We start from the raw sequence: 26,491 nt of genomic DNA, 5'->3' as shown, positions 1-26,491 counted from the left end.
CCGTGTCTCCGTGTGCCAAACACGGAGACATGTCAGTGTTCGTGGGAGCGCACGTATTACACGGACCCATTAAAGTCAATGGGTCCGTGTAAAACACGTACCGCACACGGACGTTCTCCGTGTGCCATGCAGGAGACAGCGCTCCAGTAAGCGCTGTCCCCCCCACATGGTGCTGAAGCCGCGATTCATATCTTCTGTGCAGCAGCGTTTGCTGTAAAGAAGATATGAATAATCCATTTTTTTAGTGGTATTTCGTGTTTAAAATAAAGCTCCATGTCCCCACCCCCTGTGCGCCCCCCCGCTGTTCTGAAAATACTCAGCCGGCTCCCTCGTTGGCTGTCGCTGCTTCCTGTCCTGGCCGCACCTTCTACTGTATGCGGTCACGTGGGGCCGCCGATTGCAGTCATGAATATGCGGCTCCACCTCCCATAGGGGTGGAGCCGCATATTCATTACTGTAAATGAGCGGTCCCACGTGACCGCATACAGTAGAAGATGCGGCCAGGACAGGAAGCAGCGACAGCCAACGAGGGAGCCGGCTGAGTATTTTCAGAACAGCGGGGGGGCGCACAGGGGGTGGGGACATGGAGCTTTATTTTAAACACGAAATACCACTAAAAAAATGGATTATTCATATCTTCTTTACAGCAAACGCTGCTGCACAGAAGATATGAATCGCGGCTTTAGCACGATGCAGGGGACAGCGCTAAACTGTAGCGCTGTCTCTCCTGCACGGTCCGTGTGGTACCCAGGCGGCACACGGCTGCCGCACGTGTGCCACACAGATGGCCTACGTGAGCTCATGGACACACGGACACGGATAACTCTGGTACCGATTTTTTCCGGTACTGGAATTATCTGGACGTGTGAGACTGGCCTAATGTGAAGGATTTATCACTAGGAGATTAACATTGCTGGACTAGTCCAGCAACGCCTCCACCTCATGGTGTATGGACTTTGAACACAGAGAGCCTTGTGGGGGCGGGGTCAGCTTTCTCAGCTCTTCTTAATTCTATATGTAAAAGCACTGATTGTGTCAGAATGGGTGAACCCAGTAAATGAAATGATACATCGCTTGATTTAGCTTCTCTTTACCTACATTATGCTGCTGTCAGATGAGGTAGCAAAAACCTGATGACAGATTCTCTTTAAGTGCAAAGCATTTGGAACTTTTTAAAGTAATTTTTAACAGCTGCACCTCAGTTGAACTTAACTACCATGCAAAATGCCATGTGGGTTCCCAATCTAACAGGTGTCTTCCTTCACCAAAACTGATTGTTAATTGAATGTATATTTTCCTTTTATTTTGGAGGCATTTTATATCCATATATTTAATTATAAGGTTGTAGAAATAGAAAATAACAAACACAGCAATACCCATCCTCCCTAAGCCCACTTCTGTCTCTCTGCTGCTTCCCAGGACAGGCTGCCTGAGCCGCTGAGCCTAGTGGTTGGCTGCATTGGTTACCTGTGCTATAGTGGTGACATCACAGTCACCAGCCAATTTCATTCAGCAGCAGCATGCATTACTAGTCGCAGTTTAGGACTGAGGTGCTAAGGGCATATCAGTATTGCAGTATATGCAAATATTACATTGCCCTCATTCACAAATTTATATAATGATAAACTGGGTAGTTATTTATATTAACCAAATCAAAAATATGAGCCAGAGCATATGTTGGTATAAGTGAAGTGCATAGGTCTGCATTCATGCTGTTGCCATTTGACCACACAGACCCCAAGATAAAAACAAAATGAGCAAATACCCTATAATAAGAAAATTTATAGTATATACAAAGAAAATAGTGTAAATGCCATCCCACTGTGACAAGGTGTACCAAATCGACAACTGCGGAACAGGGTGTCCCCCCGAATGGATTTAACTGTTAACCTGTGGCCCAGTGTGAGCTGGGCTAGATTATATTTTTCCTTGATGTGAGGGGTCTGTGATATTGTTTATGGGTTGGCGTGGTTTGTAAGCTAGGGCTGCTTTTTATTCCACGTTTAGCCCTGACCAGAATGGCAGTTGTAATTTTAGCTGCAAGAAACATGTCGAGGAACAACCTTTGGTTGTATTTTGGTGAGTCTAAACGAGCTAAAGAGGGCCACACATCCAAATTAATACTAGTAATATAATAATAAAATCTATTCAACCTATACGGGTTCATTACATACCTACAGATAGTTGTAGCAGAAGTAGTTGAGTTATAGCTTGGAGTTTGGCTGGCAACCTGTAATGTAATTATCCAACACAACTATATGTATTTATTGGTTTCTGCTAATCATTGTATTGTGTCTGTCAGACAAAAAAATATATTTCTAGACAATATGTAGTCTACTTTCACGGGAGATGATCAATTCAGTTTACATTATAGTATAGAAAAAAATCCCTCTCAGTTTGTGACTTTGTAATTTAGGACAAAACAAGTTATGTTGCTATCTGTCTTAGGCCTCTTTCACACGTCAGAGTCTTCGGTACGTGAGAGTTTTCTCACGTACCAGAGACACTGACACCCGTAGACACATTAGAATCTATGTGTTTCCGTATGTCCGTGTGGAAAACACGTAGACATGTCAGTTTTTTTCCGGCAGCACGTACAGCAATACGTCCTGCACACGTGCACACGGAGAACAGTGTGCACTCTCCTCCGTGTGCATGTACCGCCCGCAGGAGAGACAGCGCTACAGTAAGCGCTGTCCCCCCTGTGTGGTGCTGAAGGCGGCATTCATCTCTTCTCCCCCGCAGGAGAGAAGAGATGAAAGATCAAGTTTTTGTTATTTTTTGAGAAAAATAAAGTTTGCATGTGACCCCCGCCTCCCACCCCCAGTGCACCGCCCGGCCCCTTGCAGAAGAAATACTCACCCAGCTGCCACGATGTCTCCACTCTCCTCTCAGCGCCGGCAGCCTGTCCCGTGTGAGCGGTCACGTGGGACCGCTCATTACAGTGAGGAATATGCGCATATTCCTCACTGTAATGAGCGGTCCCCCGTGACCGCTCACACAGGAGAAGGGGCCAGCGCTGAGAGGAGACATCGCGGGAGCTGGGTGAGTATTTCTCTGCAAGGGGCCGGGCGGCGCACTGGGGGTGGGAGGCGGGGGTCACATGCAAACTTTATTTTTCTCAAAAAATAACAAAAACTTGATCTTTCATCTCTTCTCTCCTGCGGGGGAGAAGAGATGAATGCCGCCTTCAGCACCACAACGGGTGGGACAGCGCTTAGTGTAGCACTGTCTCTCCTGCACGGTCCGTGTGGTCCTCAGGCGGCACACGGATGCCGCACGTGTGCCACACTGATGTGCCACGTGAGCACACAGACACACGTACACGGATAACTCCGGTACCGATTTCTCCGGTACCAGAATTATCTGGACGTGTGAAAGAGGCCTTATTGAGGGCATAATTGTCATTAAAAAATGATGAGTGTTCCTAAATTAGTTAGTTTGTTGAATCTTTAATATTCAGGCTTTTTGGCGATGGTGGGAATGTGTGGAATAGTGCACTCAGTTCAGTAATGCAGTTAAGTTTATTAAATACTTTTTTCTTTTTTTTCTACCTACAAGGTGCAACATTAACAAGTATTTCAGTTGATAATTATTTCATTTACTGGAGCATTAAAGAAAATGGAAATACTAATATTTATCATGCAAATAAAAGTAATAAGGTTTCAATGTTGCTGCACACAGTTCCCGAGGTTGTTCAAGTTACAGCATATAGCACCTCTCTGCAACCCTTCCCAGGTAAATAGGTCAATGTTTACAGTAATGATGACAATTATCAATGTTATGATCATTATAATTAGAAATAACCACATTTCCAAGATTAACCGTTTGCATTTACGGTAATTTGAGGCTGCTGTTCTATTTTGTTAGTAATGTAGAATTGACAATATTATTGCCTGCAGTTCTAATCGCCACCACTGGAGGACACTTTTTTCGCCTGCAGCTGTTTGCTGACTCTGGCTAACTGGTTTTTGCAGAATTTTTTGATTCTGAGGCAGTTACCCTATTTCTATGAGGAGATACAAAACAGTGATTCTGTCGGCAGAAACTGGTGTTATGTTAGATGGACACTGCTCTGCTGGTTTGAACTGCAATTTGGACATTAGGGATCTACCGAAGTATACAGAGGTGATGCAAGGAGGGGCTCATTGCACTTACATGGTCCTTAACCCCTTAACGACCAGGGGTATTTCAGTTTTAGAATTTCTGTTTTTTGCTCCCCTTCTTCTGAGAGCCAAAACATTTTTTATTTTTTGGTCAATATGTCCATGTGAGGGCTTGTTTCTTGCGGGACAAGTGTAGTTTTGAATGACACCATTGGTTTAACATATCGTGTACTGGAAAACATGAAAAAATTCCAAGGGGGGTGCAATTGCAAGAAAAGTGCAATTCCACAGTTGTTTCTTTTTTTGTACCATTTTCACTAAATGGTAAAACTGTCATTATGATTCTCCAGGTCATTACAAGTTCATAGATGCCAAACATGTATAGGTTCTTTTTTATTTAAGTGGTGACAAAAATCCAAATTTTGTAAAGAAAAAAAGGCGCCATTTTCTGAGACCTGTAGCATCTCCATTTTTCGTGATCTGTGGCTGGGTGAGGTCTCATTTTTTGCTTGCCGAGCTGACTGATTTTGGTGTAAATACGATCTTTTGATTGCCCGTTATTGCATTTTATTGCAATGCAGCAGCGACTAAAAAGACTTTCTAGAATTTTTCTTCTTGTTATGCCATTTAGCGATCTGGTTAATTCTTTTTTTATATTGATATTACAGGCCAGGCAATTCTGAACTCGGCGATACCAAATATGTGTATATTTGATTTTTTTTATTGTATTTTGAATGGGGCAAAAGGGGGTGATTTAAACTTTTATATTTTTTAAATATTTTTAAAACTTTTTTTTTTTTACTTTTTGCATGCTTCAATAGTCTCCATGGCAGACTAGAAGCTTAGTACTTTGATCACTTCTGCTGCACCCAGGCGATGATCAGATCACCTGTGTGTAGCAGAAATTCTCATTTGTTATGAACATCGACCACGTGGTGGCACTCATGGCAATTTGGCAATGACAACCATAGAGGTCTGCTGCAAATTTAGTGTTTACTACTTTACTTGTCCACGGCTTTGCTGTATCTTGGGGAACCGGCTCCAGTCCATGACTTATAACTTGGCGTAGACAGCAGGATACAGCGATCATTATGGACAGGAACATGAACTGAAATAATCCCCTGGTGTCAGACTATGCCCCAGCACAAGGTGCCCCTGTCAGTCCAGGTAGGGTACCTTCCAACGGCGTCTCTGTTTCACCACATGGCCAAGTTTGATGATAGCAACATGGGCTCACAGGATTGGATTGAGAGGGTTCGCAGGGCGGTCAAGGTGTGTAATGTGACCCCAGAGGTACGGACAGAGGTAGCTCTGAATGAACTAGAGGGTGATGCCAGGTGGACAGTGAGATGGATGTACAAGGGACAGTCTGGATTTGAGTATGACTGTTTTGCAGGACATTGGTAAGAAGGGAGTCATGCTGGTGGACCATTTGCCACAAAGAGGATTACATGTAACAGTAGGTATGAATGTGCTGAGAGACCTAGACTATTATCTCTGCACCAAAGAAGGGCCTAAATATTGGCAAAAGGCCACTATACACAGGCAGACCCAGAAGATTCTGCAACAAATGATAAGGAGCTGTAGTCTGCGAAAGAGCACCATGTATGGCCAGTCAAATGGATGGGTAAAAGTGCCGATGAAAACCCTGGTGAAGAGGCTGCCATGACAGGAACAGATATTGATGCTGCCAGCAGCAGCTGGGTGACAACTGAGGGTGCTGGAGGTGCTGATTGAGCTCGCCACCCAGGAAGCAACACTGATTCGACCACTGGTAGCCTCAAGATCAAGCCCAGGAAATGACAGCTGTTCCATCACCAGATAGAGTACTTCGGCATGTGGTCACCCAGGAGGGGGTACAACCAGCCACCAGCAAGGTGGAGGATGTCCAGAAGTGGCCCTGGCCGAATACCCTCTAGGAGGTACCGGCCTTTCTAGATCTGGCCAGATATTGTAGAAGGTTTATACCGAAGTTTGCTCCCCTAACTGGCCATTTAAGCAAGCTGCTAAGGTTCACGGCTGGGGGTCCCAAGACTCAGCCCATCGAGTGAGGACTACGGTAGCAAGAAGCTTTTGTGTGGTTCAATGTCCTGTTTTTGTTATACACTGATGGGAGTCAACATGGTCTTGGGGCTGTGCAGTCTCAAATTCAATATGATGTGAGAGAGCAATTGCTTATGGCAGCCAGTCTCTGGGGGAATTGGAGCACAACCCCAACAACTATAGCTCCTTTAAATTGGAACTTTTGGCGCTGGTATGTGTGCCATGACCGAAAAGTTGCACCCTGATGGGTTCTGAAGTGACCGTAATGATGGATAATAACCCGTTAGTGCCCCTGGAGAATGCCAAGCTAGGGGCACTTGAACAGAGGTGGATGGCTTGCCTCTCGAAATATGAGCACTGCATCTGGTTCCAGTCAGGAAAGAAGAATGGAAATGCCAATGCGCTCTCTGGAGTTCCTGTAGGATTACCAACGCAGAGTGTTGATCAAGATGTATAGAACAATGAAACCCTAGATCTTGGCCGTTTACCCCTATTCCAAAACTTGACACATTCAAGTGGGGTGGCTTACGGGATGCCAATGGTGTTGGGGAAAACTTTGGCTGATTGAGGAAAAGTTCAGTATGGTAACCTGGATCTGCGGAAAGTGAAAGGGTGGGTCTGAACAAAGGTCTGGCCACCACCAGAAGAGTGGGCCTACTGGCCCCGGAGGGCCAGAAATTTCTGAGATGGTGGGATTAGACTAAGTGTTACCCAGGGACTCCTGTGCAGAACTGTATACTTATGGTAACAGTTGCTGTACCAGCAAGAAATTGTCATCCTCATGTCACTAGGACTAGAGATGAGTGAATATTTCAATGTTTGGTTCGGATTACGATCACCGAATTTGCAATATTCACCAATTTATTCATTGAATATTCGCCAAACATAGCTGAACCCCATTGGAGTCAAAGGGAGGCAAAAACAAATGCATACACAGCACCTTCAAATGGGCCCAAAAGCTGCCAAAACACATCAAATTAAGGGCAGACACCAGGAAAGATGCTTCAATACACCCACAGTACACATTCTAGCATGGCATGCATGATATATCAGGGTCTTGGCCAGTATTTACAACTTTGAATTGAACAACAAAGTAAGATGAGGTGGGTGAAGGATCGATGTAGGCCAGCTGTGCTGGGAGCCCTGATACCACATGCAACAGCTCAACCTGCTTTCATGCTCAGCCACACTCAGGGGGCACAAATATCAGTTTCGTAGACTACTATTGTCCGAAAAATTTAAGGATACTAACACGGGTAGTTGACTCAAAGGAAGTGGAGGCCTGCCGGTCTCAGAGGCCTACTGCTACAGGCAACACACATGAAGGAGACCCAACCAGGAATCTACACATTTACAAAAATTAGTTGCAGACACCAACAAAGTGGCATGAATTTCACCACAGTAGAAATATTATAATAAGGACCGACACAGCTTACACTACAGCCAACCGAGCAGATGGAAACCCAACCAGTAGTGTACACATTTTCAAAAATTAGTGGCAGACACCAATAAAAAAGCATCAATTTCACCATAGTACAAATAGCATAATAGGGAGCGACATCTCTTTCACTACAGCCAACCTAGCAAATGGACACCCAGCCAGGGGTGTTCACATTTCGAAATATTAGTGGCAGACACCACCAAAGTGGCATAAATTTCATGAGAGTATAAATAGTATAATAGGGACTGACACATCTTCCACTACAGCAACCCAAAAGATGGAGACACACCATGACTGTTTACATTTCCACAAATTTGTGTTAACATCTGCAGCAGCAACAGCAGGCACAGAAGCCACACTAAAGATATTACAGAGTGCAATTATACGAGATTAATGCAGTACACTAATAACTTCAACATCGCCTAGTCTGTACAGTCTATGATTGTGGTGCAGAAGTCCTTGGTGATCCATGACTTGTTCATCTTGATGAAAGTTAGGCGGTCTACACTTTCAGAGGACAGCCGGCTGTGCTTATCCATCAGGACATCATTACGTGTCTGTGCCATACGACACAACATAACCTCATCATCTTCCTCCTCCACATCCTCAGATAATCTGCTCAGCACAGTACAATCCACGGGAGCCTCAGATATCGGAGTCTCATCAGGATCACCTCCCCCTGGGGGTTAACATCTGGTGAAGAGGGTCAGGATGCTGCTCTGACCCTACTTCATCCTGCCCCGGATGCAAGCTAAAAAAATTTGGGCATCGGCGCAGATGATTTCCTCCTAATTCTGTGAAGCTTTTGAGTACACTGATGTCCATGGCATAGAATGTGTGAACAGCTCTGCAGACTCACCCATCTGTTGTTTCCTACAGTCAGTTGGATGGGAGTTGTGATGCGCGGGGAAGAAAGGGTAATTGGGGGTGTGACCTCTGTGGACTGCACTGGATGTGATGTTGAGGTGGAGGAAGAAAAGGAGAGGCCACTTGAATCTGTGCTTGCCATCCACTAGAGGTCATGCTCTTTCTGGGCCTCATCAACAAGGCCGTCCAGGAACAGAAATTTGCTGTCTTTGTATAGGATATGACATTGTTGGTTCACTAGTGCTTTCACAAACATTACCACCTACCCCACGTACACCGTGAACACGAATCCTAGTCCCCCTTCCACCATAACCTCGCTTTTTCCCAGTCATGTTTCTCAGATAGTATGGTAGGAGCACAGTATTAGCAACAAAAAATACATGTTTAACTGTGCACCAGCTCTGCAAACAGCTAAATTTCAGCGGCAGTAAATGACAAAGTGAAATATGGCATGCTGAATCGCTTTAGTCACAGAAGAAAGAATTGTTTGAATGTGGATAAAGCCTGTATAAAAAAGAATAGATGCTCCACACAATTTGAAAGTGAGATCTACCCTACTGTATGACGTTAGTAACCGAAGACTTTTTTTTGTCCTGTGGCTGAGGCCCGTATAACAGACTAGATACTCCGAACAATTTTAAAAGGAGATCTCCCATACGGTATGATGTTAGAAACAGAAGAAATTATTTTTTTGTGTGTGGACGAGGCCTGTATAAAATAGACTAGATGTTCCAAACAATTTGAAAGTGAGAGCTACCCTATCGTATGACATTAGTAACTGAAAAAAATAATTTGGCCTGTGGATGAGGCTTGTATAACATAGGCTAGATTGTCAAACAATTTCAAAGTGAGATCTATCCTATTGTTTGATGTTAGTACCCAAAGAATTTTTTTTTTTGCTTAGTAACAGAAGACATTTTTCTTGTGTAGATGAGGCATGTATAAAATAGATTAGATGCTCCAAACAATTTCAAAGTGAGATCTACCCTACTGTATGACGCTGGTAACTGAAGAATTTTTTTTGGTCTGTAGATGAAGACAGTATAAAATAGACTAGATGCTCCAAACAACTTTGCAGGCAGTTCAATTTCACCTCCACTAACTGACAACGTGATGTATGGCATGCTGAATCACGTTAGCAACTGTCTAAAAGATGTGTTTTACTGTACAACAGCTGTACATACAGAATAAATTCACAGCAACAAAAGTGCAACATGGGATATGGTGGGCTGTATCACTCTTAGGCCTCTTTCACACTTCCGTCTTTCTTTTTCCGTCACATTGCGTCGTTTTGTTTAAAAAACGGATCCATTAAATGTTTCTGCTGGATCCGTTTTTTTCTCATAGACTTGTATTAGCGACGGATTGTGATGGATGGCCCTCCGTTTCATCCGTCGTGCACTGGATCCATCGTAAAATCGCTGTCCATTGGGCAGAGACAACGCACAGAGGAACGTTTCTTGTGCTTGTCGGAAAATCGCGCAGCAACGGATTCTGCACCGTCCGTCATTGACTATATTGGAAGCCTATGGACGCAGGATCCATCGCTGTGTGTCAAAAGCAGGAATCCAGCGACGTGTTCCGTCTTTTGAAACTGAGCATGCATGGAAGAATTTCCAGTCATAGAAATTCTCTCACTCGCTCTCTCTCTCTCTCTTTTTACTATTGATGCTGCCTATGCAGCATCAATAGTAAAAAGATATAATGTCAAAAATAATAAAAAATAAAAAATGTTGATATTCTCACCTTCCAGCGTCCCTCGCAGCCTTTCCGATGCTCGTGAGTAGGGTTGAGGGAAACGGATCGGACAAATTAAAAAATCGCCGACTTTCGGCAAAGTCGGGTTTCATGAAACCCGACCCGATCCTAGTGTGGGATCGGCCATGAGGTCGCCGATCTGCGTGCAAAAGTCGCGTTTCATATGACGCTTTCAGTGCCATTTTACAGCCAATGAAGGAGGACGCAGAGTGTGGGCAGCGTGATGACATAGGTCTCGGTCCCCACCATCTTAGAGAAGGGCATGACAGTGATTGGCTTGCTTTCTGCGGCGTCACAGGGGCTATAAAGGCGCGTGCACGCTGACCGCCATCTTACTTCTGCCGATCGTAGCATAGGTATGATAGCTGCATTGCTGTTTGCACTGCTGCTGTGCAATCCAACTGCTTTTTTAAAAGAAAAAATCCTATTGCTCCTTCTGCACAGTTATCTTGTTTATTTGTCCACACTTTTGTGTGCAGCAGTCCTTTTTATTGCTGCCATACTTGTCCTGAGATCATTGTAGGGAGATTGAAATTGTAATACAGTCCTTGTATTTTTTCATATATCTTCCAGCCACTTTCTGCCACTTACATTGTGTTGTTTTATACACTGGGCCTGAGGTTTGGTTCAGTCTCCAAAAAAAAAGTGAGATTCAAATTCTCACAAAGTGGATATACTTCAGTCCTGTTAGTTTGTCGTATATCAGCCAGCCACTTTCTGCCACTTACATTGTGTTGTTTTATGCACAGGGCCTGAGTTTTGGTTCAGTCTCCCAAAAAAAAGGGAGATTTAAATTCTCATCAAGTTTATATACACCTTCTACCTTGTTTTACAGTACCATATAAAACGGTTGTTATTTTGGTTAGATTTTCCAAAAAATGAGGAAGTCTGGTGGAAGAGCCCATGGGCGGTGGTTACCAGCTGGTACTGATGGTGGTGGTGGTGCATCTGGTGGTAGTGGCAAAAGCACAATAGCACCTAAGGCTGGAGGTGTTGAGCCAGCGTCATTGTCTGGCTACACAAGGCCTTGAAGGCTCCCTTATCTGGGAGTAGGAAAACAGCTTTAAGGGTATGTTCACACGTTCCTGATTTCCCTCCTTTCTTTTCAGGACTAAAAACCGCAGCTCTTGGCAGAAAACGCAGGTGCGGTTTTTGGTGCGTTTTGGTGCGTTTTTGGTGCGGTTTTTGGTGCGTTTTTTGATGCGGTTTTTAGTGTGGTTTTTTATGCAGTTTTCTCTGCAGATTGTCTGTGTTTGACACAAATAAAGCTTTAACTGCAGTGGGGGGAAAAAAAAAAGAAATGATGTCATTTCCTTGTCCAACCCTTTTCTTCTTCCATCCTCCATTTTGGGACTAAACACCAAAATGAGTGGACGTGTTTTGAATGACAGCGCTCCGCAGAGTGCTGATCGTAGGCCAGATCACAGCCCGCGGATCCAGCTCTATCCAGCTATTTAAGTCTACGTTCACACTTGCGTTTTGCGCCGCATGCGTCACTGCAGCGCACGCATCCGGGCACAGAGGATGCAGCAAGTTGCATTTTTGCTGCGTCCAAAATCAATCAAAAAAAGGACGCATGCGGCGCAAAACGCAGCGTTGTGCATGCGTTTTGCTGCGTTTTTGTTTGCGTTGTGTGTTGCGGCGCCGACGCTGCGGCGCACAACGCAAATGTGAACATAGCCTAAGTGCCACGTATTTAAGTGCCACGTATTTAAGTGCCACGTATTTCAGTGCCACGTATTTCAGTGCCACGTATTTCACTGCCACGTATTTAAGTGCCACGTATTTAAGTGCCATGTATTTAAGTGCCACGTATTTCAGTGCCACGTATTTCAGTGTCACGTATTTCAGTGCCACGTATTTAATTGCCACGTATTTAATTGCCACGTATTTAAGTGCCACATATCACGTATTTAAGTGCCACGTATCACGTATTTAAGTGCCACGTATTTAAGTGCCACGTATCACGTATTTCAGTGCCACGTATTTCAGTGCCACGTATTTCAGTGCCACGTATTTCAGTGCCACGTATTTCACTGCCACGTATTTAAGTGCCACGTATTTCAGTGCCACGTATTTCAGTGCCACGTATTTAATTGCCACGTATTTCAGTGCCACGTATTTAAGTGCCACATATTTAAGTGCCACGTATAACGTATTTAAGTGCCACGTATCACGTATTTAAGTGCCACGTATTTAAGTGCCACGTATCACGTATTTCAGTGCCACGTATTTCAGTGCCACGTATTTAATTGCCACGTATTTCAGTGCCACGTGTTTAAGTGCCACGTATTTAAGTGCCACGTATTTCAGTGCCACGTATTTAAGTGCCACATATTTAAGTGCCACGTATCACGTATTTAAGTGCCACGTATCACGTATTTAAGTGCCACGTATTTCAGTGCCACGTATCACGTATTTAAGTGCCACGTATCACGTATTTAAGTGCCACATATTTAAGTGCCACGTATCACGTATTTTTGCTATTGTAAGGTGGCATTAATCCCGGTCAATAATGGAGAGGCGTCAATAAGACGCCTATCCATTATTAAGCCAATGAAAGGGTTAAAAAAACCCACAAAGACTAGAAAAAAATATTTTAATGAAATAAAGACACACTTTTTGACCAAATTTTATTAAACGCTCAATCCGTCAAGAAGACCCTCGACCTGAAAAAGAGGCAAAATAAAAAAACAAATTCATACTCCCTGGCCCAGAAATCCATCGAGGGTCCCACGAAGATCTTCCATGGAGAACAGACACATCCAGAGATATGTCTGCTCTCCACGGCTGCAGCAACACACTGACAGGAGCCATAGTTCCTGTCGGTGTGTCACTGCGCATGCGCGAGCGAGTTTACCGGCGGTCATTGACCCCGGCACTCTCGCTTAACGGCAGTGCTGCGTGGGAAAGTTCAACGCAGCTGTACTGCCGTTAACCGAGACGCCGGAGCCATTGAACTCCGGAACAGTACGCGATACACTGCTAGGAGCTTCGCTCCTGGCAGTGTATCGCCGGAGAGCAGCCGATCGGCGTGGGACACTCGTTTTATGGATTCTCCGGACAGGCAGTATGAATTTGATTTTTTATTTTGTGATTTTTTTCCTGGAGGATCGAGGGCTTCGCCTACAAGTGTGCTGTTGGTGAGTATATACTCTGTGTTATATGTTGTATGTACTGTGTGTCATGTATGTGTATTGTGTGTGTTTTGTGTAACTTTACAACTGTGCTAAGTCGCCGGACACAGGGACAACTCTCCCATCCTAATACCGGATGGGAGTAGTAGTCCCATACGGCGACTTAGCACAATGGTGGCACTAGCGTCGCATGGGGACACACACACACACACACACGCACACACACACACACATACACACATACACACACACACAGACACACACACATACATACCAAATCTATCAAACGGCCAACACGATCCCCATGCGACGGTATGCCTCCATGTCTCTCCGCCCAAGCACTTCCGCCCACGCACTTCCGGCCGCTTCCCCGCACTTCCTGCTGCAGCGGTTCTGCACCACAAACCGCAATAAAACCCGCAGATATATTTTTGATCTGCGGGTTTTACTGCGGGTTTGACCTCACAATGGAGGTCTATGGGTGCAGAACCGCTGCTGTTTCGGACAAAGAAGTGACATGCTCCTTCTTTTTTCCCGCAGCTATTCAGCGCGGCTTTTTTTTTTAAATTCAGGATCATGTGCACAGTGGTTCCTGTTTTCCATAGGGTACATTGTACTGTACCCTGCATGGAAAAAAGCTGCGGAACCGCAGCAGCAAAACCGCTGCGGTTCCGCGGTAAAAAACGCACTGTGTGAACATGGCCTTAAAGTCGGAGCAGCAGGAAAAAGTTTTGGCTTTCCTTGCTGACTCAGCCTCTAGCTCTTTCGCCTCCTCTTCAGAAAGTTCCAAATATAAAAGCAGCTAGTCGTCAGTGGATGCTCCCGGTCAAGAACAAGACATTTCCTTGTGTCCTTCACCCAAACCAAAAGTGAAGGATGCGTCAGGCGACACTACAGGTTACTCCATGGAGCTCTTTACACATACTGTGCCTGGGTTAGAAAGGGAAATTGTTAACTGCCCATTACAAGATGAACTGATGCACAGCCACAGCTAGATTATTATGCTGTTCCATTGACTCAGATCACTACATTGCCCTTGCAGTGTACTGAGCCAGAATCTGACCCTGATGAGACAATGGTGCCCCGTCCCGAACATTATAGCACCTTACACGGTGACACAGAGGATGGTGCACATGACATTGAAGAGGAGGTGATAGATGACCCAGTTGTTGACCCAGATTGGCAGCCATTGGGGGAAGAGAGTGCCGCTGCCAGTAGCTCAGAAGGGGAGGAGGATGATCCGCAGCAGCCATCTACATCACAACAGCTGTCATCTGGCAGGCCCGTATCAGGCCAAAAACGTGTGTCAAAAACAAAAAACAGTTTTAGTACAGCGTGGCCATCCGGTGAAAGTAGCACAGCGTGCAATGCCTGAAAAGGTATTCCATAGTAGGAAGAGTGTAGTGTGGCAATTTTTTAACCAAGATCCGAATGATCAGTCAAAAGTTATCTGTAAGAAATGCTCAGAGACCTTTAGCAGAGGGAAGAATCTTCAAAATTTAAATACAACGTGCATGCTTACACATTTAACCAGCATGCACTTGCAAGCCTGGACTAACTACCAAATGTCCCGTACCTTTGGTGCACCTGCTCAGAATGAAGGTAGTCAGCAACGCTACATTGTTTCCCTCACTGTAAGCCCACCGGTTAGGACACCACCAGCAGCAAATGTGGAGGTATCGTCGCAAGGCCAAAGCAGTCAGGGAATCACAAGGTTATTGGTAGGAAACACTGTATGTAGGCCAACATCAAGAATACCATCACCAACCCTCTCTCAATCTGCCATGTCCACCACCACCACCGCTAGTTCCACCATATGCAGCTCTCCAGTCCAGCTCACCCTACAAGAGACTCTCGTTAGGAAAAGAAAGTACTCATCCTCTCATCCGCGTACACAGGGTTTGAATGCCCACATTACTATACTAATCTTGTTAGAGATGATGCCCTACTGGTTGGTTGAAAGCGAAGCTTTCAAAGACCTGATGGCCTATGCAGTACCACGCTATGACCTACCCAGTCAGCACTTCTTTGCGAGAAAAGCCATCCCAGCCCTCCACCAGCATGTCAAAGACCACATTGTCCATGCACTGAGGCAATCAGTCAGTGGAAAGGTGCACCTCACAACAGATGCATGGACCAGTAGGCATGGCCAGGGACGTTACGTGTCCATCACGGCACACTGGGTTAATGTGGTGGATGCAGGGTCCACAGGGGACAGCCATAGTGGGACAGTTCTGCCTAGCCCATGGTCTAGGAAACAGTTGGCTGTAGGCGTTCGCCACCCCTCCTCCCCCTCCTCCTCCTCCAGAAGTGAAAGCTCATCCACAGAGCGCAGTCGCACAACCACTCCATCTGCAGCTGCCAGTGTTGCACACGAGGTGTCCCATTATCGAACAGCTAGTGGTAAGCGTCAGCAGGCTGTGTTACAAATTAAGTGTTTGGGCGACAACAGACACACCGCGGAAGTACTGGCCGAGTACTTGCAGCAACAAACTCAGTCATGGCTGGGTAGTGTACATCTTTAGGCAGGCAAGGTAGTCAGTGATAACGGAAGGAATTTTATGGCTGCCATAGCCCTTTCAGAACTTAAACACATACCTTGCCTGGCTCACACCTTGAACCTGGTGGTGTAGTGCTTCCTCAAAAATTATCCGGAGTTACCAGCCCTGCTCCTGAAGGTGCGAAGACTTTGCTTGCACATCCGCCGGTTGCCCGAAAACTCCAGACGTATGCTGAACCATCAGCGATCGCTGAGTCTTCCCCAGCACCACCTAATAATCGACATTGCAACAAGGTTGAACTCCACACTGCACATGGTTCAGAGGCTGTGCGAACAGAGGCGTGCTGTAATTAATTTGTGGGAGGATACACAAACATGGGCAGGCACTTGGATGGCAGACATGGAGTTGTCTGGTGTGCAGTGGTCGAAGCTACAAGACCTCTGTCAAGTCCTTCAGTGTTTTGAGGAATGCACACAGCTGGTAAGTGCAGACGACGCCATCATAAGCATGAGCATCCCACTAATGCATCTGCTGATGCAAAGTTTGACGCACATTAAGGAGCAGGCGTCTGCAGCCAAGGAGGAGGGAAGCCTTGATGACAGTCAGCCATTGTCTGCTCAGGGAACTCTCCTGGATGAGGTGGCAGACGAAGAGGAGGAGGAGGATGATGGGGATGAATATTTATGGAAGGAGGATGCTTCTCAGGGGACAATAGAAACTGTGGGACACAAGTGATGTTGATTTGCAAGAAAGTGCTCCTCAACCCAGCACAAGCAGTGAATTGACACCTGGAACATTGGCCCACATGGCTGAGTATGCCTTGCGTATCCTAAAAAGGGACCCCCGCATTATCAAAATGATGACTGATGACGATTACTGCTTGGCCTGCCTCCTGGATCCACGATATAAAGGAAAATTACAAAATATCATGCCACATGAGAACCTTGAGCAAATATTGGCTACCAAACAAGCAACTCTTGTAGACCGTTTGGTTCAGGCATTCCCAGCACACAGCGGCGGTGATGGTTCTCACACGAGCCGTAGGGGGCAACATGGCAGAGGTGTTAGAAGTGCACAAATCCGAAGTGGCGTTGGACAGAGGGGTTTTATGACCAGGTTGTGGAGTGATTTCGCAATGACCGCTGACACGACAGGTACTGCTGCATCGATTCAAAGTGACAGGAGACAACATTTGTCCAGTATGGTTACAAACTACTTTTCCTCCCTTATCGATGTTCTCCCTCACAGGTCATTCCCCTTTGATTACTGGGCATCTAAAATAGACACCTAGCCTGAATTGGCAGAATATGCATTACAGGAGCTCGCTTGCCCTGCTGCTAGTGTGCTATCAGAAAGAGTCTTCAGTGCTGCTGGTTTAATACTGACCGAAAAAAGGACACGTCTGGCTACCCAAAATGTTGATGATCTAACCTTCATTAAAATGAACCAATCATGGATTTCTAATTATTTTGCCCCACCTTCCCCTGCTGACATGTAGCTTGCCTGAAAAATGTCTTGCTTTTGGCCTCCTCTTACTGACTTCTTCAATTCCTCCATTTGCAGCTGCTGAATGTCCACCATAGGCCATTTTTATACCTCCCTAAATGGGCTGGCTCCCCCCACAGGGCCATGGTCACCACCTGGCTCAAGCACCCGTGCGAGTGCCATTTGCCTGGACAGGTGGGTGGGCCCACTCTTAGCGATGGCACTGGCACAGGGTCCCTCATAGTACAATGAAGTGTCTCTGATGGTGGTGGTGCACAACTAACGTCAGACACACCGTCGTAATATAAGGGGCCCTGTGCCAGTACTGCCACCCACAAGAGAGTGTTCCCCCCTAGCTCGAACAGTGCTCTACCACTTGAAATACTTACCTCTCCCTGCTCCACCACTGTGTAGTCTGTGCTGTTAAATCCTTCAATGGCACTGCCAATACAAATTTGTTGAAATGATAGATGATAGTTAAAATATACAGGGTCCCTGGCCTCCATTTAGACCAGTTAATACTTTGCGCCTACTACCACTGTCTGCTACTCAGCAGAGGAGCCCACCTCTGTACCTAGCTATGCCACCTGTTTATTTATGAACAATGTTTTAGCAGACATTTAGCCCACTTTATTATTTGGGCCTACTAACTGTGTTTGCCACTCATTACAGTTTTCCTCCACTGAACAAAGCAATGCCGCCTGTTTAGTCCTGTTACCACATTTGAACTGCATTTAGCCTACTTTATTATTTGGGCCTACTAACTGTGTCTGCCACTCATTACAGTTTTCCTCCACTGAACAAAGCAATGCCGCCTGTTTAGTCTTGTTACCACATTTGAACTGCATTTAGCCTACTTTATTATTTGGGCCTACTAACTGTGTCTGCCACTCATTACAGTTTTCCTCCACAGAACAAAGCAATGCCACCTGTTTAGTCATGTTACCACATTTGAACTGCATTTAACCTACTTTATTATTTGGGCCTATATCTGTGTTTCCTCCTCATTCTGCCCATTGCCCAGCCACTGCTAGATGAGTCTGCTGGTACATTGACCCAGACCACTACATTCCCCTTGCACCCTACACAGCCAGAATCTGACCCTGCTGAAAGTCAGGTTCCCCTTCCCGCATACTATACCACCTTACATGGGGACAAAGAGGAAGGTGCAGATGAAAGTGCAGGTTCCTTCGTCAGGTGGGGGGGCATACTCGTTGGCGACATCCCTGGCACAGGGCCCCTCATAGTATGCAAAAGTGTCTCTGGCAGTGAGAGGCGCCGCCCGCCATCAAACACACCGCCGTACTATGAGGGGCCCTGTGCCAGTGCCAACGAGTGGGCCCCCCTGCTTGCTCAGTATCACAGCACTTGCAAAGTTGAAATACTTACCTCTCCCTGCTCCACCGCCGTGACATATTCCGCGTTTCCTGGGCCCACAAAAATCTTGAGCCAGCCCTACCCCCCCACAGCTTTAGCAAAATGACCCCCAGTTGTCAATGCGTAACTATTATTATAAAGTAAATTCAGATTGACAAGCTAAAGTAATTAGAATTGATGTTTTTGGCATTAAAATGGGCACTGTAGGTGTTTTCCTGTCCTCCACTCACTGCCAACTTTGATTCCCCATTGTCTTGCATTGGGTTTCATGTTTCAGTCGGCCCCTGACTTTTCGCAATAACGGCCGATTTCTCCCGACCCGACTTTTGACAAAGTCAGGTTTCGCGAAACCCAACTCGATCCGAAAAAAGTAAAAGTCGCCCAACTCTACTCGTGACGCTGTTGATGCTCCCGTTTCCAGTAATGCATTGCTGCAATGACCCCAGATGTCATAGCGGTCTCTCGAGATTGCTACATCATCGGGTCATTTTGCAAGTCATTACTGGGAATGGGAGCATCGTGAGTGTCACGGGCATCGGGAGGGCTGCAAGGGACGCCGGAAGGTGAGAATATCAAGATTTTTTTAAATTATTTTTAACATATCTTTCTACTATTGATGCTGCATAGGCAGCATCAATAGTAAAAAGTTGGTCACACTTGTCAAACACTATGTTTGACAAGTGTGACCAACCTGTCAATCAGTTTATCAAGCGATGCTACAGATCGCTTGGAAAACGCTAGAGATCCGTCAAAAAAACGGATCCAGTGCATCCGTTTTTTACAATCTGCACAGGATCCATCTTTTCAACATTTTGATGAATTGTGACTGACTGTAAAAAACGGAAGTGTGAAAGAGGCCTTAGCAATAGAAACATTTATAGTTTGGCGCTATAGCAGTCAGCTCTCTTCCTCTCTGATATTCGGAGGATGTCCGTGTTTCTCTCTGAGTCTACTCAAGCTAAGTGTTTCCCTTGTTTGTTTCTCATCTGTCTTTAGTGGTAATGGGGTTTGACTAGTGCACATCCTGTAATTCTCTGTGCAGGGCTTATCACCAGGGTCAGGCAGGGATTAGATATCCTGCTTGGTGATAGGTGTGGGACCTATATAGGGATGATATGGCAGACAGGGTGATGTTAGATCTGCCTAGGGGCCTCCACTCCTCCCTTCCCTCATGTCTGGTTTCCTTTACCTTATCCCTTCATATTGCACTTAGCCTTTCCTACATGTTGCATGACATTTATGTGCAAAAAGAATTTGCATGGGAAGAGTTGTTGAGGATGCCAACCTCTAGTGCGGTGGCATTTGAGGTGATGGCATTTATGCCGCTTACCGTCAACTACCTTTAACCATTTGCATGTCATTTGCAGCTGCTTTTCTATTTTGTTAGTAATATAGACTTGAATATTATTGCCTGCAGTACTAATCACTGACCACAGGAAGCCACTGTTTCCCCTGCATCTGCTTGATGACTTAGATGTAAACTGGTTTGTGCAGGATTTTTTTATTCTGAGTAGAGATGAGCAAACATTGTTGGCTCCCTCCTTACTTGGCAAGCTATAGCGCTTACCGAAGAAGCTGCAGCGGGAACCTGAATACCTGGAGCGCTCCCAATAATCAGGTGACCGGCACCGCAACTGCATATGTCACGGCTGTGTGACAGTCACAACACACAGGCTCTCCATGCTTGTGTTGTGACTGTCACACAGCCGCGACTCATGTAGCTGTGGCGCCGGACACCAGATTATCGAGAGCACTCCAGGTATCCGGTTCCCGCTGCAGCTTCTTTGGTAAGCAATATAGCTTACCGAATAAGGAGGGAGCTGACGCAGTTATTCCATTTCCCTGAGGAGATATAAAACAGTGATTCTGTTGGCAGAGACTGGTGTTATGTTAAATGTACTCTGCTCTGCAAGTTTGAACTGCAATTTGGACAGTACCAGACAGAGCCCCAGGCCAGTCGGCAATGCATACAAATGGGAGAAAGTGCCTGACAGGAAGGGGCTCGGTCGGTGGCCATCTTGGAAGGGCTTGGTGCAATATGGAAGGAGGAGGATGTGTGATGTCTCCATCGAGCTCGATCACGGAGCCAAAATCCATGACAGATTCGGAGGTCTCTCCAACTGGTCCGCTACAAGCAAGTCAGTTACAGGCACTTGAATACATCAGTGCCCATCAGACTCAGCTTGCTGAGCCACTAGTGACTTACAGACACTAGAGCATTAAAGGGGATCTTTCGAAGTATACAGGGATGTTCCGAGGAGCATTGCACTCACATGGTCCTTAAAGTGAACATGATAGTATATAATTCAATAACTGGGTTCTACCTAGAGGGTGTAAAGTCATTTTGTTAAGTTTGTAAGTTGCTGTGCTGCATCACCAATAGACCACCGCTGGCATTCATTTGATTGTTCCAGTTTTTCAGGTAAATGCTCGATATCCGTACTAAGCAGGTGGGTAAATGATAGTAACGTAGACAACAGAGTGGTCCCAATCAGTTCTGACAGCATTTGTATGAATTAACCTGTTACATTTGGTTGACTGGTGGAAGCGTAACCAGTCTGAGATTAAAAGTAAAAGTTCATAAGGCAAATTTAGTGTTTACTGCTTTCCTTGTCCATGGCTTGTATCTTGGGCAGCCCACCCCAGTCCACAGCTTAAAGTGGAAGTTTAAGTCTTTGCTTCACCTTGAGGCATAATTATTGCACAACTTTTAGACACAGTTGTTCACAGATTGGTAAACCTCTGACCATATTTGCTTCTGAGAGACTCTACCTCTCTAACATGCACTTTTATACACAACCATGTGATTTAGTTAAAATGAAGCTGTTTTTTATAAGTGCAACTTACTTTTCCAGCCGCTAACCCAATGTTTTTGAGAAATGTTGCTGCCATCAATTTTTAAATTAGTTAATTTTTCAAATGAAATAGAAAAATATTTAACTTTCAACTTCTGATGTATGTTCTGTGTTTTGTTGTGAATAAAAACATGGTTATAAGAGATTTTCAACTCATGGCATTCTTGTTTTTTTTTATCCATTTTGTACAGTGTCTTTTTTTGGAATTACAGTTGTAAATACTGGTATTATATCATATTAATGCAAGTGTTATTCTCATAAAATTATATTTTCTATTTTAACAATTCACAAGCATGAATGTGGTTGTATCAGGTTAGTATAAATAGTTGCTTTCTTGCAGAAAAAGCAAATTTCTTATCCTTAATCAGTATTTCGTATTGCTCCAAACTTCCGCCAGGCGTACAAGTGACACAGTTTCCAGAAGAAAGCAAACCTTGATTTTAAACTGAACCAGTCTCTTAAAAAATGCTATTAACCTGCAGACATGGGGTTAATCTGCAGGTTAATAGTGTTATGATGCTGCCCGGCGCTTGCACTGAGAGTCCCGCAGCTGGGAGGAAATTAACTTTATGTTGGCAATCTCTGGTTGTCAGTCATAAGAGTGCAGCCAGCACTACTGCAATCACTGCTTAATCCATAGTGAGTGGTGACTGTAACCACGCCCTGGTACTAACAGTCAATGCTGGAAGTGCGGTTACAGTAGCCGCTCGCTATATACTGACTGATGACTGAAGCCACATCAGCCCTCCTCAATGATTCAAAGCCCATGGCTGATGGGAGGAATAAAATTAATTTTCTCCCGGTAGCGGGGCTCTCAGTGCGGGCACCAGGCAGCTTCAGAACACTATTAAATTGCAGATTAACCCCTTGTCTGCAGGTTAACAGCATTTTGTTATGTGATAGCTTTCCTTTAACCCCTTACCGACATCGGGCGTAATAGTACGCCGATGTCAGACTCCACCCGTTTGATGTAGGTTTCGGCACTGAGCACTCACATTTCGGGACACATGACAGCTGATCTGTACAGCTGACATGTGCCCGCAACAGCCTTGGGTGGAATCCTGATCCACCCACGGCTGCTAACTAGTTAAATGCCGCTGTCAATTTCTAACAACAGCATTTAATGGGCGCTTACCAGAAGGGCATCACTAGTCCCGCCCATTGATTTTTTTTTTCACCACTTAAATGAAAATTAACCTAGACATGTTTGGTATCTATGAACTCATAATTTACGAGTTATAGCCTAGGCTATAATCCTATTTACAATTAATGTCCTAAAAGCTGTAGATAGGCTTCACAAGGGGAAATGTTGAACAATACTTACCCATAAAGGCTATTTAGCCAGTGAAACTGCTCACCTTAACTTGCACAAAAGGAAGGAATTGAATAATACCTATCCCCTTGAGAGATCTCCTATCAATATTAGATTTATATAATAACAGGGAGGAATTGGTTAATACTTATCCCTGAAGTAATAGCCCTCAGCAGCTAACATTATACTGCATGAGGAGGAATTGTGTCCATTTTTTATAACCAATACATCAAGATAGGACACTAATAACTAATGTGGACTCTGGATTTTAAAAGAGCACATTCTTATTATTACTATTATAATTTAATCATTAAAAGTTATATTTATTAATCACAGAAGCTTTAGTTAGGGTCTATTTGCCATTCGGCAATTTGTAAATTATCATAATAAACCCTACGCTGATTCTGGTTGAACTGTATCAGATATGAACTCGTAATGACCTGGAGAATCATAATGTTAGGACAGTTTTAGAAGTTAGTTAGCATGATAAAAAAAAAAACTCGTGGAATTTCACTTTTTTTGCGATTTCACTGCAATTTAATTTTTTTTCCCCATTTTCCAGTACATGACTTGTCCCGCAAAAAATAGACCCTCACATGGCCATATTGACCGATAAATAAAAAAGGTATAGCTCTTGGAAGAAGGGGAGCAAAAAATGAAAAAGCAAAAATGAAAATACCTCTGGTCGCAAAGGGGTTAACCACCTGCAAGTTCTTTAATAGTTTCCAGTCATAAGTGATATGATGCTTGTGACAGTGGAAAATATATATTGTATAAATATCTGATTTTAGACTTTATAATGATTATCTAATGCTACATTTGTAACCAGTGTCCCTGTTAACTACATTGTTCTTTTTTCTTTATAGACAAAAAATGTCTGATATTGGCTTCACTGATTGATAATCCCATCGTACTAAGCACAACAAATACAAGTATTACATTGCATTTGCCTCCAATTGCTACAGAAGTGATCTGTCCATTTATAATAAACTCTACTCCAACATACAGTGTTAGACATTGGAGTTCTCTGAATGCTGACCACATGGTTACAACGCATGTCAATAACATCACATTAGTAAGGTTTTATTTATTGTATTTTCTGATAATTATCTAGTTGGGGAAATGAGATAGCAATTGCATGTGAATAAGATTAGAATCTCTTATATTAGTGGTTATTTAAATGTGTATGTGTTATCAGAAAATGACGCATTGATTAAGTTATAGTTTAACCTTAAATTAATTTTGAATACATTTTTCAAATTTTGTTCAATTTCCCAAATCACTATCTATATAAAAATGATCAGAAATTTAGCTATTTTCATCCTGACCAGGCCTAATATTAGACACATACTACTCTTTCTGTACAGATGACTTTTCAACAGTCTGATCATCATCAAAGGATTACAATGATCGGTATCACCAACATATACAGTCATGGCTGAAAATGTTGGCCTCCTTGAAATTGTTCCAGAAAGTAAAGTATTTCTCCAAGAAAATTATTGCAATTACACGTGCTTTGTTGTACACATGTTTATTTCCTTTGTGTGTATTGGAACAACACACAAAAAAAGAAAAAATGGCAAATTGGACATCATGACACACTAAACCCCCAAAATGGTTGGCACTTTTCCAAAATTGTGGATAAATAACATAGAGTGTGATGCTCCTTCAAACTCCCCTATGGCAAGTAACAGGTGTGGCCAATATGAAAATCACACCTGAAACCAGATAAAAAGGGGAGAGGTTGACATGCAAAACAGAAAAAGGAGAAGAGAACTGTCTGAGTGTCTGAGGACTTGAGAAGCAAAATTGCTGAAAAATATCAACAATCTCAAGGTTACAAGTCTATCTCAAAAGATCTTGATGTTAATTTGTCCAGGGTGCGCAACAGAATCAAGAAGTTTACAACTCATGGCACTGTAGCTAATCTCCCTGGAGGGGGAAAGGCAGAGAAAAATATATGAAAGTTTGCAACACAGGACAGACCAGATGGTAAATAAGCTGCCCCAATCAGGTTCCAAAGAAATTCAAGCTGTCTTGCAGGCTCAGGGTGCATAAGTGTCAGCATGAACTATCCGTCGACATTTGAATAAAATCAAATGTGTTAACAGGAAACCCAGGAGGACCCCACTGCTGACAGAGACATAAAAAAGCTACACTGCAGTTTGCCAAAATGTATGTGAGTAAGTCAAAATCATTTGGGGAAAGCATCTTGTGGACAGATGAGACCAAAATATAGCCTTATGGAAAAGCACATAATTCTACTATTTACCGAAAATGGAAAGAACTCTACAAAGAAAAGAACACATCTATAGTTAAATACTATGGAGGTTCAAAGATGTTTTGTGGTTGTTTTGCTGCCGCTAGCACTGAATGCATTGACTCTGTGAAATGCATCATGAAATCTGAAGATCACCAATGGATTTTGGGTGCCCAGTGTCAGAAAGCTGTGTTTGTGGTCATGGGTCTTCCATCAGGACAATGACCACAAACATATTTCAAGACACACTCAGAAATAGATGGAAACAAATTGCTAGTGAGTTGTGAAGTGACCAGCAATGAGTCCGGATGTAGATCCCATTGAATACCTGTGGAGAGATATTAAAATTGCTGTCGGGAGAAGGCTCCCTTCAGATATGAAAGACCTGGATCCGTTTTTAACCCCTTAATCCCATATGATGTACTATCAAGTCAAGGTGACCTGGGACTTAATTCCCAGTGGTGAGATAGTACATCATATGCGATCGGCCGTGCTCACGGGGGGGAGCGCGGCCGATCGCGGCCGGGTGTCAGCTGACTATCACAGCTGACATCCGGCACTATGTGCCAGGAGCGGTCACGGACTGCCTCCGGCACATTACCCCCCGGCACACTGCGATCAAACATGATCGCAGTGTACCGGCGGTACAGGGAAGCATCGCGCAGGGAGGGGGCTCCCTGCGTGCTTCCCTGAGATGATCGGTACAAGGCGATGTACTCACATCCAAAATGGCCACGGGGCTGCATCCGGGTACTGCAGGGAGCACTTCCGGGTCCACAGCAGGTGCTGGTAAGCCTGCAGCGCTGTCAGTCAGATCGCTGATCTGACAGAGTGCTGTGCAAACTGTCAGATCAGCGATCTGTGATGTCCCCCCTGGGACAAAGTAAAAAAGTTAAAAAAAAAAATTCCACATGTGTAAAAAAAAATAATTCCTAAATAAAGAAAAAAAAAACTCCCATAAATACATTTCTTTATCTAAATAATAAAAAAAATAAAAGTACACACTTAGTATCGTCGCGTCCGTAACGACCCAACCTATAAAACTGTCCCACTAGTTAACCCCTTCAGTGAACATCGTAAGAAAAAAAAAAAAAATGAGCCAAAAAACAACGCTTTATTATCATACCGCTGAACAAAAAGTGGAATAACACGCGATCAAAAAGATGGATACCATGGTACCGCTGAAAACTGCATCTTGTCCCGCAAAAAACAAGCTGCCATACAGCATCGTAAGCAAAAAAATAAAAAAGTTATAGTCCTCAGAATAAAGCGATGCCAAAATAATTATTTTTTCTATAAAATAGCTTTTATCGTATAAAAGCGCCAAAACATAAAAAAATGATAAAATT

The 26,491-nt window shown here is 44.3% G+C and overlaps 1 protein-coding gene across 1 annotated transcript in view; it reads left to right on the top strand.

Moving 5' to 3' along the window:
* The window catches only part of ROS1 (ROS proto-oncogene 1, receptor tyrosine kinase), a 367,389-nt gene that overhangs the window by 238,826 nt on the left and 102,072 nt on the right, over nt 1–26,491 (top strand). The window contains exons 28-29 of the mRNA XM_077281692.1: nt 3,562–3,738; nt 23,749–23,957. Of these exons, the coding sequence (XP_077137807.1) occupies nt 3,562–3,738; nt 23,749–23,957 (386 nt within the window). The remainder of the gene's footprint in view (nt 1–3,561; nt 3,739–23,748; nt 23,958–26,491) is intronic.

Source organism: Ranitomeya variabilis, chromosome 2 (assembly GCF_051348905.1).
Source record: "Ranitomeya variabilis isolate aRanVar5 chromosome 2, aRanVar5.hap1, whole genome shotgun sequence".
Lineage (NCBI taxonomy): Eukaryota > Metazoa > Chordata > Amphibia > Anura > Dendrobatidae > Ranitomeya > Ranitomeya variabilis.
This window is presented reverse-complemented; position numbering and strand designations above follow the sequence as displayed.